This window comes from Cetorhinus maximus, chromosome 8, assembly GCF_964194155.1.
Source record: "Cetorhinus maximus chromosome 8, sCetMax3.hap1.1, whole genome shotgun sequence".
NCBI lineage: Eukaryota > Metazoa > Chordata > Chondrichthyes > Lamniformes > Cetorhinidae > Cetorhinus > Cetorhinus maximus.
The window spans coordinates 145,106,592-145,123,235 of NC_135886.1; the positions used below are offsets into that span (position 1 = coordinate 145,106,592).

The window sequence follows — 16,644 nt, forward strand, 5'->3', positions numbered from 1 at the left end:
ACAGATCCATACAGAAAATGGGAACCTCACTGATATCCTGTTGACACAACCAAAAGTGATACGGGGAATAGTTCTACCTGGACTTGGGTCCCTCTTCCTCTTGGATTTCTGTTCACTGTCTCCACTTCTGAGCTCCCTTCCCACAGGATCAGATCAACCTTTCAGCTTATCCCTGGACTTGGGTGGTGGGGCGGGGGGAGAGGTAGAGTTTGACCAGGCCTGCTCCCTGTGGCCAAAGACTCTGTGGCACTGGCTGGTCCTGGGGTGGGTAAGTTACACCCGAGCGGGGGTGAACAGAGCTGTGACCTGTGTGGGATGTGCAGAGTCAGGCTACCTTATGCTGTGTGGCTGACCCAGGGCTGAGAAGACAGGGAATGAGAGTGTGTGAATAAGGGATATGTATCATCATGTAGGCCCAGTAATTACCCCGTTTGAAAAAGAAACAAATTGGGGAATGTGCGATGGGTAAGAACCTTGATCCTTTTGCATTTTCCCTGTGGTTGAAGCCTTTTTTGTAACTGTTCCTAATGCTATAAATAGGGTGAGTTTTTATCTTGGGACAAAGCACATTCAAAATCATTTACTGTGTGTATCATGTCCAGTTCAGCTGACACCTTCAATCTGATTATGTTGTAGGATATGTAACTGTTACAAGCTCATTACACCCTCAGATGTGGGGAAATATTGAGCAGGTTGGACCTTTTTTCTCCCAGAGGGAAGACTGAGGGTGATTTGATAGAGGTTTTTACAATTATATCAGAGTTCACTAAGGTAGACGTAGAGAGATGTTTCCTCTTGTGGTGGAGTCAGAAAATTAGAGGTCATAAATATAAACTAGTTACTAATAACCCCAGTAGAGAATGCAAGAGAAACTTCTCCACTCAGAGTGCTGAGAATGTGCAACTCACTACCACAGGGAGTGGTTGAGGTGAATAGTACAGATACATTTAAGGGGAAGCTAGATAAACATACAAAGAAGAAAGATCTATTGATGGAGTGAGATGAAGTAGGGTGGAGGAGGTTTGCGTGCGGTATAAACGCTGGCATGGACCAGTTGGGTCGGGTGCTCTGTTCCTGTACTGTACATTCTTTATGATTGTATGTAAATGACCTGCACCATCATTCCTTAGTCACATATAATTAAGAACTTGCTCCTTTCAAATCCTCAGAGCTTTACAGCCAATGAAGTACTTTTGGAATGAATCAGTGTTGTAATATATGAAATGCAGTAGCCACTTTCTCTACAACAAACTATCACAAACAGCACTAAGATAACTGATCAGATAGCCTGCTTCATAGTGAAGTAGGATGATGGAAAAGTATTGGCAAGAGAACTCCCCTGCTATTTTATTTTTGTAAAAGGGCTATGGGAACTTTTACATCCATTTCAGAGGGCAGGAGGGGATCCTGTTTAATATGTCAGCTGAAAGATGGCACTGCTGATATTGCAGCACTCCTGCAGTACCGAGCCTCCGACGATGTAATTCTTCCACAGTACCAACCCTCTGACAATGCAGCACTCCCTCAGTGCTGCCCCTCCAACTGTGCAGTACTCCCTCAGTTACTGACGCTCTGATGGTGCAACATCCCCTCAGTACTCACTTTCTGACACCCCAAAGCCTGTCCATCACCTTCAAGGCACAAGTCAGGAGTGTGATGGAATACTCCCCACTTGCCTGAATGTGTGCAGCTCCCACAACATTCAAGAAGCTTGACACCATCCAGGATAAAGCAGCCCTGCTTGATTGGCACCACATCCACAAACATTCACTCCCTCCACCACCGACACACAGTAGCAGCAGTGTGTACCATCTACAAGATGCACTGCAGAAACTCACCAAAGCTCCTTCGACAGCACCTTCCAAACCGATGACCACTACCATCTAGAAGGACAAGGGCAGCAGACACATGGGAACACCACCATCTGCAATTTGCCCTCCAAGCCACTCACCATCCTGACTTGGAAATATCTCGCCGTTCCTTCACTGTCACTGGGTCAAAATCTTACAACCCCCTCCCTAACAGCACTGTGGGTGTACCTACACCACATGGACTGCAGCGGTTTAAGAAGGCAGCTCACCACCATCTTCTCAATGGCAATAGGGATGGGCAATAAATGCTGGCCCAGCCAATGACACCCACATCCTGTGAACGAATTTAAAAAAAAATGTATTGACCCTCCAACAGTGTGGCGCACTTTCAGTACTGACCCTCCGACGGTGCGGCGCTCCCTCAGTACTGACCCTCCGTCAGTGCAGTGCTCCCTCAGTACTGACCCTCCGACAGTGCGGCGCTCCCTCAGTACTGACCCTCCGACAGTGCAGCACTCCCTCAGTACTGACCCTCCGACGGTGCGGCGCTCCCTCAGTACTGACCCTCCGACAGTGCAGCACTCCCTCAGTACTGACCCTCCGACAGTGCAGCACTCCCTCAGTACTGACCCTCCGACAGTGCAGCACTCCCTCAGTACTGACCCTCTGACAGTGCAGCACTCCCTCAGTACTGACCCTCCGACAGTGCAGCGCTCTCTCAGTACTGACTCTCCGACAGTGCAGCACTCCCTCAGTACTGACCCTCCGACAGTGCAGCGCTCCCTCAGTACTGACCCTCCGTCAGTGCAGCGCTCCCTCAGTACTGACCCTCCGTCAGTGCAGCGCTCCCTCAGTACTGACCCTCCGTCAGTGCAGCGCTCCCTCAGTACTACACTGGAGTATCAGTCTGGATGATGTACTCTACTCTTTGAAGTGGGTCTTGAACCCAAACTCTCTGACTTGGAGGTGTGAATTCCAGCCACGACTGACACCTAATAAAGATTTTCTCTCTGGAGCTTATCTCCTACTTGAGCCTCTTTCTGAAGATGTTACTCTTGTATAAAACACCAGAAAATCGCAACTGTGCTACCTGAAACATGGGCTAGTTGGGAAAGAAAGCCATCTATTTCCTGCTGTTAATTCTGACCTTGAGCTAACCCAAGTCCCCTTTCCAAGAGGTGGAAACACAGAGTTAGCAATACTCTCAGCATCAAGATCAATTAACCTGCAAGTGACCTCAGACTGTCCTGATTTTGACCACTGGTCAACTGGCTTTGTAAAAACTGCTCAAAATGCAAGGATCAAAGCTAATGGGTTGATATTCTCATGCTGGCTTTTGGGAGGGATGGTAATAGCTTTCTACATTAAAAGGTAGAGAAAAATATTTTGCTCTGCTTGGTCAGTGAAGTTTGTGGTTGATTCCGGAAGAGAATATTTTGAGCATCACAGTTGGCAAATAATACTTTTTAAAAAAAAATGTAATTTGTATCTGAATTTCAAAGAGCCAGTGTGTGAGCAGCCATACTGTGTTTATGGAGCATTGAGCACATGCCTGACTTTGACCTGGTGGAGGTGATGTTCACTGGAATTGAAATTGTTGATTGGATCTCCTGATGGGATAGGTTAGAGGATGAGGAAGGGCTAATTACCTAGAACAGTACTTCCCCTGACTGCCAGTTTGGTTTAGTGGGAACATTGCTTGTGGGTTCAGGACATGAGCACGAGGCTGACAATTGCAGTGCAGCACTGTCTGAGGTGCCATCTTTCAGATGAGATACTTGACTGAAGTCAGGTGTTCTCTGTTCTGGTGGATGTAAAAGATCCCAGGGCACTATTGAAAGAAAAGCAGGAGAGTTCTGCCAGGTGCCCTGGCCAATATTTATCCCTCAACCAATAACAAACAGATCAAACAGATGGGTTTTTGTCTTGTTTGTGTGTGAGCTAGCTGTGTGTAAATTAGCTGCCGTGTTTGCCTACAGACAATAGTGAGTGCACTTCAAGAGTATTTCATTGACCGTAAAATGGCTTGGGAACTCCTGAGGGCATGGTAGATGATGTTTGAGTGCAGGTTAACAAAAACAGAATTACCTGGAAAAACTCAGCAGGTCTGGCAGCATCGGTGGAGAAGAAATCAGTTAACGTTTCGGCAGAAGGGTCATGAAGACTCGAAACGTTAACTGATTTCTTCTCCACCGATGCTGCCAGACCTGCTGAGTTTTTCCAGGTAATTCAGTTTTTGTTTTGGATTTCCAGCATCCGCAGTAGCTTTTAGCTTTTTGTTTTTATCTTTGAGTGCAGGTTCACTTCTATAGGACTCAAATGGAGCTGACAAATCAAACTCGGTCATAGGATTCATTTGAATATTTGGTTTATTGAAAATCCAGTCCATTGTGCCCAAAATCCTGCAAATGGTTAACCTCTGCAGTGAACTGTGTATGACGAGCTACTTTTCGAACATTTCTGTTGCTTGTGGTGTAGTCAGTAAAGAGGAAGGAAACACAGATCAAATGGTTTAGAAAAGAGCTCATTTACTTCAAGCTGATTCACTCCATTAATCCTCTCTCTCCTCTGCCTGAAAATTTAATCGACAGCTAAAGTAATCTGTTCTAAAATTGTTGTAAAAGTTTGGATGAATATTTAATGCTGAATCTTTTGTGACTCAGGTAATTGAACATGATTAGTTCACAGAAGCGTCTCAGTTTTGGAAATGCTCATCTCCCTGTGTGGTGGACAGTGTTGCGTTTTAATGAAAGTAAAGTTGAATTATTCCATCAGAAAATGTGTTTTCTTTTTAAAAAATGGTATTGATGAGCTTTACTACAACCAGTTAGGCAAAAAAAAAATACTGTGGCCTGTATGTTGGGCATTGAACAGCGTGTGGTAGAACCATTGTTACGTTTAGCGACCACAAGGCCGAGGGTTATTAATCCAGAGAATGAGAATTTAAATCTCACCATTGACAAGTTGAACACTTAAATTCAAATTGAAGAAATAAAATGTGGAATTAAAAACTAGTGTCAGTAAAAGTGATCAAGAAGCTGTCAGATTAAAGTAAAAATCCAACTTTTTCACTTAATGTCCATCAAGGAAGGAAACCTGCCTCGGGATGGACAATAAGTGGTGACCTTGCCATCGATGTCCATGTCCTGAAATGAATGAATTTTGTTTTAAAAAGCAGTGAACTGGTTTAGAATGTAATGTTTCCTTACAGGCTTGTCTTTGATTTACTTCTAACTTTTGTTTGTAGCAAACTTTCGATGTCAATGACCTGTACAAAGGGCAGAACTTCAGCAAGGTCCTGAACACACTTTCAGCAATTAACAAGGCTACTGAAGGTAAGATGTGACTCCCTGCACCTGTGAAGGATTTTTCAACATCATCTCATCTGCTGAGTGCTTACTGATAATCAGCTGCGTGTTTTGCTCGGTGTTGTGTGCTTTTCTTAGTATGTTCGAAGGGCCTGGCCTGTTGCAGGCTGTGGATTGTACATTCGGCCTGATTACAGGCTTGAAATGGGAAGTGAGCTGCTTATGTTCAGCACATCAGTAACTAAGAGAAGAGTTGTGTTACTCAGCATGATGAGCTAACTGTTGCTTTCACCAGGATTGTACTTACAACTACTTGTCATTGTACAAAGGGGCATTTTACCCACCTTTCTTCCTCATCCTCCACCCCCCGCCCAAAACACATGTTTAAGTCAGTAGAGTACATGAGCCTAACCCGGGCAAGCTCATTGAGTTTAGATTGACTTTGATAGATCTGATATTTGGTGGGCTGGCACCAGAATGAGCAAGAACTGGTGTTTATCATAAATGTCCTTCAGGAAAGAGAGCCTACCAATCTTACCCACTGCCGTCCATACAGGACTATAATTCTCTCACTATCTAGGTGCCTCGGTGACTTCTGAAGTAGTAACTCTGAAGGCTATAGACAGATAACATCGAAAAAACTCTGTAATAGCTGTTGCTTACCTTGATTTGCCATCTTCTCAGCAACCCGTGGAGATGGTGCTAGCCTCTGGTCTTCAGACTGGGGAAGGACTCCCTGCAATTGAAATTCATTTTGCATTGTACTTATTCTGTGCCTGTGTCACTGGCTCCAGAGTCACAGAGACCAGAGTCAGGGGAAGGCCCAGGGTCTCGTCAGCCTAGGCTAATTGGGCAAGTTTATTTTTGGTGTTCCCTGTAGTGTGAGGCACATCAATGCAGTGTAAAAACAATTTTATAATAACAACAATTACTTGCATTTATACAGCATGGAGCCACATAAGGACATATTGGGACAGGTGACCCAAAGCTTGATCAAAGAGGTAGGTTTCAAGGAACATCTTAAAAAAGGAGAAAGAGAGGTGGAGAGGCTCGGGAAGGGATTCTAGAGCTGAAGGCACAGCACCAATGGTGGAATGATTAAAATCAGAGACATGCAAGAGTGCAGAGTTGGAGGAGTGCAAAGATCTTGGAGGGTTGTGGGGCTGGAGGAGATTACAGAGGTAGGGAAGGGCAAGGCCAGAGAGAGATTTGAACATGAGGGTGAGAATTGAGGTGTTGCCGGACCGTGATCCTGTGTCGATTGGTAAGCACAAGGCCGAGCGATTTTTGGTGCAAGTTACGCTGTGGGAAGCTTCAGATGAGGATCAAGTTTACAGCGTCAATTAAGAAGAAACCTGATCCTACTTAAATAGGGATGGTGAAACAGTTCTTGCTATATCTAGTGTACCATGCAAGGGAGAATTTGACTGCTCAACATCAACATTAGTGTCCTGTATGTTGCAAAATTTTGTGTCCAAAGTGTGTGTTGGGTAGTGTTGAGGTTAATTATGTGAATTCAACTCGAGCCCATTTTGAACTTGTTTTTAAACCCATTGAAGCCGTTAACCCCTCTCACCCTGGTCACGGTCCATCTCCACTCCCTTAAATCCAAGGGCACAGACTTGAATGGATATGGCAGCAGCTGGCTTGGCCATTCATTGCTGGACCTCCTAAAGCACTATCGGATCCCACCCTCCCAGCGAAAACTGCACATTGTTCCAGGATCATTCTGGAATGTAAAGTGGATCAGGCTGTCGTCTTAAACCCCTCTCCCCTGTCTTCTCCACCCTCATCTCCAATAATAAGTGTGAGTATCTTGTGGATGTCTTTGTCACTGTGCAGCTTCCTCTGCTGCACCCTCTCTCCACTGTCTGAGGTTTAGCCAGACTTTCCGCAACCTCAGCATTCTAAGTTTCTGACTCCATATACTCTTCCCCTTCAAAACCACCAACTCCCCCATTGTAACATCATCTATCTCCACCCCTGCCTCAGCTCATCTGCTGCTGAAAACCTCCTCCATGCCTTTATTATCTCTAGACGTGACTGTGTTCCAGCATGCCTTGGCCAGCCTCTCATCTTCCACCCCCCCCATAAACTTCAGCTAATCCAAGACTCAGCTGACTATGTCCTAAATTGCACCAAGCCCTGTTTGCCCATTACCCCTAGGATCGCTGACTTGTACTGGCTCCCACTCTGCCAGCGTTTTGATTTTAAAATTCTCATCCTTGTTTATAAATCCCTCCAAGGCCTCGCCCCCTCCCTGTCTCTGTCATCTCCTCCATCTCCTTCACAATTCTACGAAATCTCTTCATTGGTCCAGTTCTGGTCTCTTGAGCATCCCCGATTTTAATCGCTCCACCTTTGGTGGCGGTGCCTTCAGTTGCCTGGGCTCCAAGCTCTGGAATTCCACCCCCCCCTACACTTCTCCAGCTCTCTACCTCACTTGCCACCTTTTCAGACTCCTTAAAACCGACCTCTTGGCCAAACTTTTGGTAAACTGCCCTAATATTGTCTCATGTGGCTCAGTATCAGATTTTGTTTGATAATTGTTCCTGTGAAGCGCCTTGGGCTGTTTTACTACCTTAAAGGTGCTATATAAATGCAAGTTGTTTTGTTGTAGAATGAAGTAAATTCCATGTTGAGAAATGAAACCACACCATTCAAAGGAGGAATAATCATTCCCTCTGCTCAGCTATCCTGAATTTGTTGACTTCTTTTCCTGTGGCACTGTTGGGTGGTTAGCTTCAGATGGTTGGATTACCACGATAGAATTTACTGCTGCTTTGTTGGAAAGTGAGGTAATGGAACAGTTGTAATTAGTGAGCAAAGTTCATCCTTGTAACATCAGCATGCTGCTTTAGAGTGATTATGTCATGGGTGAGCTTGCAACTAATTAGTTACAGGCTGGTTGAGAAAACCTGTGGAATATATAAATGTGGTGTTGAATCTAGTAATATGTAGATTCACCAGATTAATAGAAAATCAAAATAGTGCGGATGCTGAAAATCTGTAATAAAAACAGAAAGTGCTGGAAATACTCAGACCTGGCAGCATCTCTAAGAAACTAGGTTAATGTTTCAAGTCCATATGACTCTTCTTCAGAGCTGAAGAGAGGTAGAAATGCGATGGATTTCATACTGTTTAAAAAAGGAAGAGGGTCAGGTGGAGTAAAAGGTAAGGTCAGGGTTATGTTAGAGAGTGGAGGAGATTAAATGATAAAGATGACATGGAACAAAAGGCAAAAGAAGTGGTAATGGTTGTGGTAAAGAAACAAAGCATTGACCCAGAGTAAGTGTTAATGGCAGAATAATGGACAGTTATGTGTGAAATCAAAGATATGAAAACAAGATACAGACTGCACGTGGGGGAAAAAAAAAACATCAAAATGAGTGTTCACAGTCTGACCTAAATGTTGAGTTCCGAAGGCTGTAAAGTACCTAACTGGAAGATGTGATGTTCCTCCAGCTTGTGTTGGCCTTCACTGGAACACTGCAGTAGACTGAAGACAGAAAGTGAGCATGAGAGGCAAGGTGGTAAATTCAAATGGCCACCACCGATCACATCTTACCCTCCCCTCCCCTGTCAGCATTCCAAAGGGACTGTTCACTCCTCTATCACTCCCATCACCTCATCCCCTTCCCACAGTACCTTCCCATGCAATCCTGGCATGCAAGTGTCGGGCAATGACCACCTCCAACAAGGGAGAATCTAACCATTGACCCTTGACATTCAATGGCATTACCATCACTGAATCCCCCACTCTCAACATCCTGGGGGTTACCATTGACCAGAAACTGAACTGGACCAGCCATATAAATACTGTGGCTACAAGAGCAGATCAGAGGCTGGGAATCCTGTGGTGAATAACTCACCTCCTGACTCCTCAAAGCCTGTCCACCATCTAAAAGGCACAAGTCAGGAGTGTGATGGAATACTCCCCACTTGCCTGGATGAGTGCAGCTCCCACAACACTCAAGAAGAGTGACACCATCCAGGACAAAGCAGCCCGCTTGATTGGCACCCCATCTGCCACCTTCAACATCCACTCCCTCCACTGCTGACGCACAGTAGCAGCAGTGTGTACCATCTACAAGATGCAGTGCAATAACTCACCAAGGCTCCTTCAACAGCACCTTCCAAACTCATGATCTCTACCATCTAGAAGGAAAAGGGCAGCAGATGCATGGGAACACCACCACTTGCAAGTTCCCCTCCAAGTTGCACGCCATCCTGACTTGGAAATATATCACCATTCCTTTACTGTAGTTGGGTCAAAATCTTGGAACCCCCTCCCTAACAACACTGTCACCACATGGACTGCAGCGGTTCAAGAAGGCAGCTCACCACCACCTTCTCAAGGCCAATTCGGGGAGGCAGTGACCTAGCGGTATTGTCACTGGACTAGTAATCCAGAGACCCAGGGTGATGCTCTGGGGACCCGGGTACAAATCCCACCACGGCAGATGGAGGAATTTGAATTCAACAAAAAAACCTGGAATTAAAAGTCTAATGATGACCATGAAACCGTCGTCAATTATCATAAAAACCCATCTGGTTCACTAATGTCCTTTAGGGAAGGAAATCTGCTGTCCTCATCTGTTCTGACCTACACGTGACTCCAGACCCACAGCAATGTGGTTGACTCTTAAATGCCCTCTGAAGAAGGGCAATTAGGGATGGGCAACGCCCACGCCCTGTGAAAGGATTAACAAAAAAATGTAACACTGGCCCCTTTACCTTCATTATCCAAGGCCCCAAAATATTCCTTCCAGATGAAGCAGCAATCAATTTAGCCTACTGTACTGGCTTCTCACAATGTAGTCTCCTCAACATTGTGGTGACCAAATGGAGACTGGGTGGAACACCTTTGTTCAGCCCACAAACATGACCCAAACCTTCCAGTTGTTTGCCATTTTGATACAACCAATGTCTAGACATATGATCCATACGGGTTTAATTTGAGCATAATGCTGTTTCTCGTGAAGAAAATCATTTGAAACCATGAAATGTATCATAATTATTAATCTGTTCTAGCCACTGAAATAATGTTATTACATCTAGCCTTCAGTATTGATTAGGCCATGAGGCTGCAGTCTGTTACCAAAAATGTAAATGCAACTGATGTGCTGAAATAAAGATGGTAGGATTCATAGAATCTTACAGCAGGAGAAGGAAGCTATCCAGCTCATCAAGCCAGTGCCAACTCTTTGGAAAGAGTTATCCAATTAGTGCCACTCCCCTGCTCTTTCTCCTTGGCCCTGCAAATTTTCCCATTCAAATATTTATCCAGTTCCCTTTTGCAAGTTGTTATTGAATCAGGCAGCGCATCCCAGATATCAGCGACTTGTCATCTCCTGTCTGCTTCTTGCCTTAACTCTATGTCCTCTGGTTACTGACCTCCCTGCAAGTGGAAGCAAACTCTCCCTTTGGACACTATCAAAACCTCTCATTTAAAGATTCATTAACCTTCTGTGCCTTAAGGAGAGCAATCCCAGTTTTTCCAGTCTCTCCATGAAACCAAAGTGCCTCATCCCTGGTATTAGGATTAAAAAGAATGAATTAATGACATCACAGTGAAGGTGCCCCCTAGGTAGCAACGATCATAATATGATTGAATTTTACATTCAGTTTGAGGGAGAGAAGAGTGGGTGCAAGAGTAGTATTTGAAACTTAAATAAGGACAATTATGAGGGCATGAAAGCAGAGATAGATAAAGTGAACTGGCAAATGAGGTTAAGGAATCGATCAATAGAGATGCATTGGCAGACATTTGAAGGGATATTTCAGAATATAAAGAATAGATGCATTCCAGTGAGAAAGAAAAATTCCAAGGGGCAGACCCGCCATCTGTGGCTAACTAAAAATGTTAAAGATAGTATCAAACTGAAAGAAAAAGAATATAATTCCACAAGGTTGAGTGGCAGGTCAGATGATTGGATAGAATATAAAAAAACAGCAAAAAATGACTAAAAGATCAATAAGGAGGGAGGAATTAGAGTATGAGAGAAAGTTAGCTAGAAATATAAAGCCATGCAATAAGAGTTTCTATAGATACTTAAATAAGAATGAACAAAGTGAACATTGGTCCTATAGAAAGTGAGTCTGGGAAATTAATAATGGAAAATAAGGGGATGGCAGATGAATTCAACAGTCATTTTGCATCGGTCTTCACTAGAGGGGATACAAGGGACGTCCCAGAAGTAGCTGTAAATCAGGTGTGTAGATGAGGGCAATGCATTTGACATAGCCTACTTGGACTTCAGCAAGGCTTTTGATAAGATCCCGCATGGGAGACTGATAATGAAGGTAAGAGCCCATGGGATCCAAGGCAATTTGGCAAATTGGATCCAGAATTGGCTGAGTGGCAGGAAACAGAGGGTGATGGTTGAGGGGTGTTTTTGTGACTGGTTGCCTGTGTCCAGTGGGGTTCCACAGGGATCGGTGTTGGTTCCCTTGCTGTTTGTGGTATATATAAACGATTTACACTTGAATGTAAGAGGGTTGATCAAAAGTTCGCCGATGGCACGAAAATTGGTGGGGTGGTAAATAGTGAGGAGGATAGCCTTAGATTACAGGAGGATATAGACGGGCTGGTCAGATGAGCTGATCAGTGGCAAATGGAACTTAATCCGGATAAGTGTGAGGTGATGCACTTGGGCAGGACAAACAAGGCACAGGAATACACAATGAACATCCCAGGACTCTGGAAGTACCGAGGATCAGAGGGACCTTGGTGTGCATGTCCAATGGTCCCTTAAGGTAGTGGGACAGGTAGGTAAGGTGGTTAAGAAGGCATATGGGATACTTGCCTTTATTAGCCACGGCATAGAATATAAGAACAGGGAGGTTATGCTGGAACTGTATAAAACGCTGGTTAGGCCACAGCTAGAGTATTGCGTGCAGTTCTGGAATCCACATTATAGGAAGGATGTGATTACACTAGACAGAGTGCAGAGGAGATTTACCAGGATGTTGCCTGGGCTGGAGAGTTTTAGTTATGAGGAGAGATTGGATAGACTGGGGTTATTTTCCCTGGAGCAGAGGAGATTGAGGAGGGACATAATTGAGGTGTATAAAATTATGAGGGGCATAGAGAGGGTAGACAGGAAGGAACTTTTCCTCTTGGTGGAGGGATCAATAACCAGGGGGCATAGGTTTAAGGTAAGGGGCAGGAGGTTTAGAGGGGATGTGAGGATGAATTTTTTCACCCAGAGAGTGGTGGGAATCTGGAACTCACTGCCTGAAAGGGTGGTAGAGGCAGAAACCTCATAACATTTAAGAAGTATTTGGATGTGCACTTGTGATGCTATGACACACAAGGCTATGGGCCCAGTGCTGGAAAATGGGATTAGAATAGTTAGGTACTTGTTTGCCCGGCGCAGACTCGATGGGCTGAAGGGCCTTTTTCTGTGCTGTAGACCTCTGTTTGACTCTGTAGGAACTGGGAGAGAGGGAGGAGCTCGAAAATTACAATCACCAGGGAAGTGGCATGGAGCAAATTGTTGGAGCTGCGGGTTGACAAGTCTCTGGGTTCTGGTGGACTTCATCCTAAGGTCTCAAAAGAAGTGGCTAATGAGATAGTTGATGCATTGATTTTAGTTTTCCAAAATTCCCTCGATTCCGGGAAGGTGCCATTAGATTGGAAAATAGCAAATGTAACTCCATTATTCAAAAAGGGAGGGAGGCAGAAAGCAGGAAACTACAGGCCAGTTAGTCTAACATCTGTCATAGGGAAAATGTTAGAAGCTGTTATTAAAGATGTTATAGCAGGGCACTTAGAAAAATTCAAGGCAATCAGGCAGAGTCAACATGGTTTTGTGAAAAGGAAATTGTGTTTAGTCAATTTATTGGCATTCTTTGAAGGAGTCATATATACTGTGGATAAAGGGGAACTGGTGGATGTGCTGTACTAGACTTCCAGAAGGCTTATGATAAGGTGCCACATCAAAGGTTATTGTATAAAATAAAAGCTCATGGCATAGGGGATAACGTGTTGACATGGATAGAAGATCGGCTGGCTAACAGGAAACAGAGGGTAGGCATAAATGATTATTTTCTGGTTGGCAGGATGTAACGAGTGGTGTGCCACAGGGATCAGTGCTGGGGCCTCAACTTTTTACAATTTATATAAATGACCTGGATGAGGGGACCAAAGGTACGTTTGCTAAATTTTCTGATGATACAAAATCGGTAGGAAAGTAAGTTGTGAAGAGAACATAAGGAGGCTACAAAGGGACACAGATAAGTGAGTGGACAAAAATCTGGCAAATGAAGTATAATGTGAGAAAATGTGAAATTGTCCCATTTTGGTAGGAAGAACAAAAAAGAAGCATTTGTCTAAATGGTGAGCGATTGCAGAGATCTGAGATGCAGAGGGATCTGGGTGTCCTAGTGCATGAACCGCAAAAGGTTAGCATGCAGGTGCAGCAATTAATTAGGAAAGCTAATAGAATATTATTGTTTATCGCGAGGGGAATTGAATACAAAAGTAGAGAGGTTGTGCTTCAGTTGTACAGGGCATTGGTGAGACCACATCTGGAGCAGTATGTACAGTACTGGTCTCCTTAGTTAAAGAAAGCTGTAAATGTGTTGGATGCAGTTCAGAGAAGATTTACCAGACTAATAACGGGAATGGGAGAATTGTCTTATGAGGAAAGGTTGGACAGGCTAGGCTTGTATCAGCTGGAGTTTAGAAGAGAAAGAGGCGATGTAATTGAAACATAAGATCCTGAGGGGTCTTGATAGGGTGGATGTGGAGAGGATGTTTCCCCTTGTGGGAGAATCTAGAACTAGGGGTCGCCCATTTAAGACGGAGATGAGAAGAAATTTTTCCTGAGGGTCATGAGTCTTTGGAACTCTTCCTGAAAAGGTGGTGGAAGCAGAGACTTTGAATGTTTTTAATGCAGAGGTAGATAGATTCTTGATAAACAAGGGGGTGAAAGGTTATGGGGGGTAGGCAGCAATGTGGGGTTGAGATTACAATCAGACCAGCCATGAGCTTACTGAATAGTGGCGCTGGCTCGAGGGGCCGAGTGGCCTCCTCCTCCTAATTTTTATGTTCGTACGTATGTATTTCCAGTAAATCTCCTCTGTATCCTGTCGAAGGTCTTGTAATCCTCCCTAATAAGGCCATAAGATTTAGGAGCAGAAGTAGGCTATTCGGCCCATCGAGTCTGCTCTGCCTATCAATGAGATTATGGCTGATCTGATAATCCTCAACTCCACTTTCCTAACTTTTCCCCAGAACCCTGGATTCCCTTACTGATTAAAAATCTGTCTATCTCAGCCTTGAATATACTTAACGACCCAGCCTCTACAGCCCTCTGCGGTAAAGAATTCCACAGATTGACTACCCTCTGAGAGAAGAAATTCCTCCTCATCTCTGAGACCCCCTTACTCTGAGATTATGCCCTCTGGTCCTAGACTCTCCCACAAGGGGAAACAACCTCTCAGCATCTACCCTGTCAAGCCCCCGAAGAATCTTATATGTTTCAATAAGGTCGCCTCTCATTTTTCTAAACTCCAATGAGTATAGATCCAACCTACTCAACCTTCCTCATAAGAAAATCCCTCCATGCCCGGGATCAAACTAGTGAACCTTCTCTGGACTATCTCCAATGCCAGTATATCTTTCCTTAGATAAGGGGACCAAAACTGTTCTCAGTATTCTGGGTGTGGTCTAACTAATACCTTGTATAGTTTTGGCAAGACTTCCCTATTTTTATACTCCATTCCCTTTGAAATAAAGGCCAACATTCCATTTGCCTTACCTATTACCTGTTGAACTTGTATGTTAGCTTTTTGTGATTCATGCATGAGGATCCCCAAATCCCTCTGTACTGCAGCTTTCTGCAGTCATTCTCCATTTAAATAATATTCAGCTCCTCTATTCTTCCTGCCAAAGTGCAGAACCTCACATTTTCCCACATTATATTCCATCTGCCACGTTTTTGCCCACTCACTTAACCTGTCTATATCCCTCTGTAGACTCTTTGTGTCATCCTCACCACTTACCCTCCCACCTATTTTTGTGTCATCCGCAAACTTGGCGATAGTACATTCACTTCCCTCATCGAAGTCATTAATATATATTGTAAATAATTGTGGCCCCAGCACTGATCCCTGTGGCACTCCACTAATTACAGGTTGCCATCCTGAAAATGTCCCCTTTACCCCAACTCTTTGTCTCCTATTAGTTAGCCAATCTTCTATCCATGCTAATATACTACCCCCAACACCATGGGCTCTTAACTTATTAAGTAGCCTTTTGTGTGGTACCTTATTGAACACCTTTTGGAAATTCAAATATATTACATCTACTGACTCCCCTTTATCTATCCTGCTTGTTTTCTCTTCAAAGAATTCTAATAAATTTGTCAGGCATAATTTTCCCTTCATGAAGCCATGTTGACTCTGCTTGATTATATTATGTATTTCTAAATGCTCTATTAAATCCTTTATAATAGACTCTAACATTTTCTCAATGACAGATGTTAAGCTAACTGGCCTATAGTTACCTGTTATTTGTCTCCCTCCCTTTTTGAATAAGGGTGTTACATTGGCAGTTTTCCAATCCTCTGGGACTTTTCCAGAATCTAAGGATTCTTGGAAGATTACTACCAGTGCATCCACTATCTCTGCAGTTATTTCCTTTAATATCCTAGGATGCAACCCATCAGGTCCAGGTGACTTATCGGCCTTCAGCCCCTTTAGATTCCCTAGTATTTTTTCTCTAGTAATAGTTATTGTATTTATTTCCTCCCCCCATTTTTCCCAATGATTATTTAGTATTTTTGGTATGCTATTAGTGTCTTCTACCGTGAAGACTGATGCAAAGTATTTATTCAACTCCTCTGCCATTTCCTGGTTCCCCATTACTATCTCCCCAGCCTCATTCTCTAAGGGGCCTATATTGATTTTGGTCTCTCTCTTCCTTTTTATATAGTTAAAGAAGCCCTTACTGTCCGTTTTTATATTACTTGCTAGTTTACCCTCTAAGTTTAATTTCTCCTTCTTTATTATTTTTTGGTCATCTTTTGTTGGTTTTTATGTTTTTTCTTTCACTTTGATACTATCCTTAACTTCCTTGTTTAACCAGGGTTGGTTTATCCCCTTCCTACAATCTTTCTTCCTCACTGGGATATATCTTTGTTGCGAGTCATGAACTATTTTCTTAAACGTCTTCCATTGTTCATCAACCATCTTTTCTGCTAAACTCCTTTCCCAGTCCATACCAGCCGACTCTGCCCTCATTCCTTTGTAATTACCCTTATTTAAGTTTAGCACAGTTGTTCCTGAACTAGGTTTCTCACTCTCAAACTGAATGCTAAATTCCCCCATGTTATGGTCACTGTTTCCGAGGGGACCCTTTACTCTGAGATCATTATTAAACCTGCCTCATTACACAAATGTAATTCATAAAATGTAATGTTCAGAGTTGTACACAATCGTGCAGTTTGGGCCTAAGCAGTCTGCAAGAACCTTGGCCAGACCCCCAAGTTGTGGTGAGATCCGGTTAGGGACCA

General features: G+C 43.8%; 1 protein-coding gene across 2 annotated transcripts in view; it reads left to right on the top strand.

Moving 5' to 3' along the window:
- Positions 1–16,644, top strand: part of arhgef6 (Rac/Cdc42 guanine nucleotide exchange factor (GEF) 6) — a 166,889-nt gene that overhangs the window by 34,980 nt on the left and 115,265 nt on the right. For both annotated transcript variants that reach the window (XM_078547727.1, XM_078547728.1), the window contains exon 2: positions 5,059–5,146. In XM_078547727.1, the coding sequence (XP_078403853.1) occupies positions 5,059–5,146 (88 nt within the window). The remainder of the gene's footprint in view (positions 1–5,058; positions 5,147–16,644) is intronic.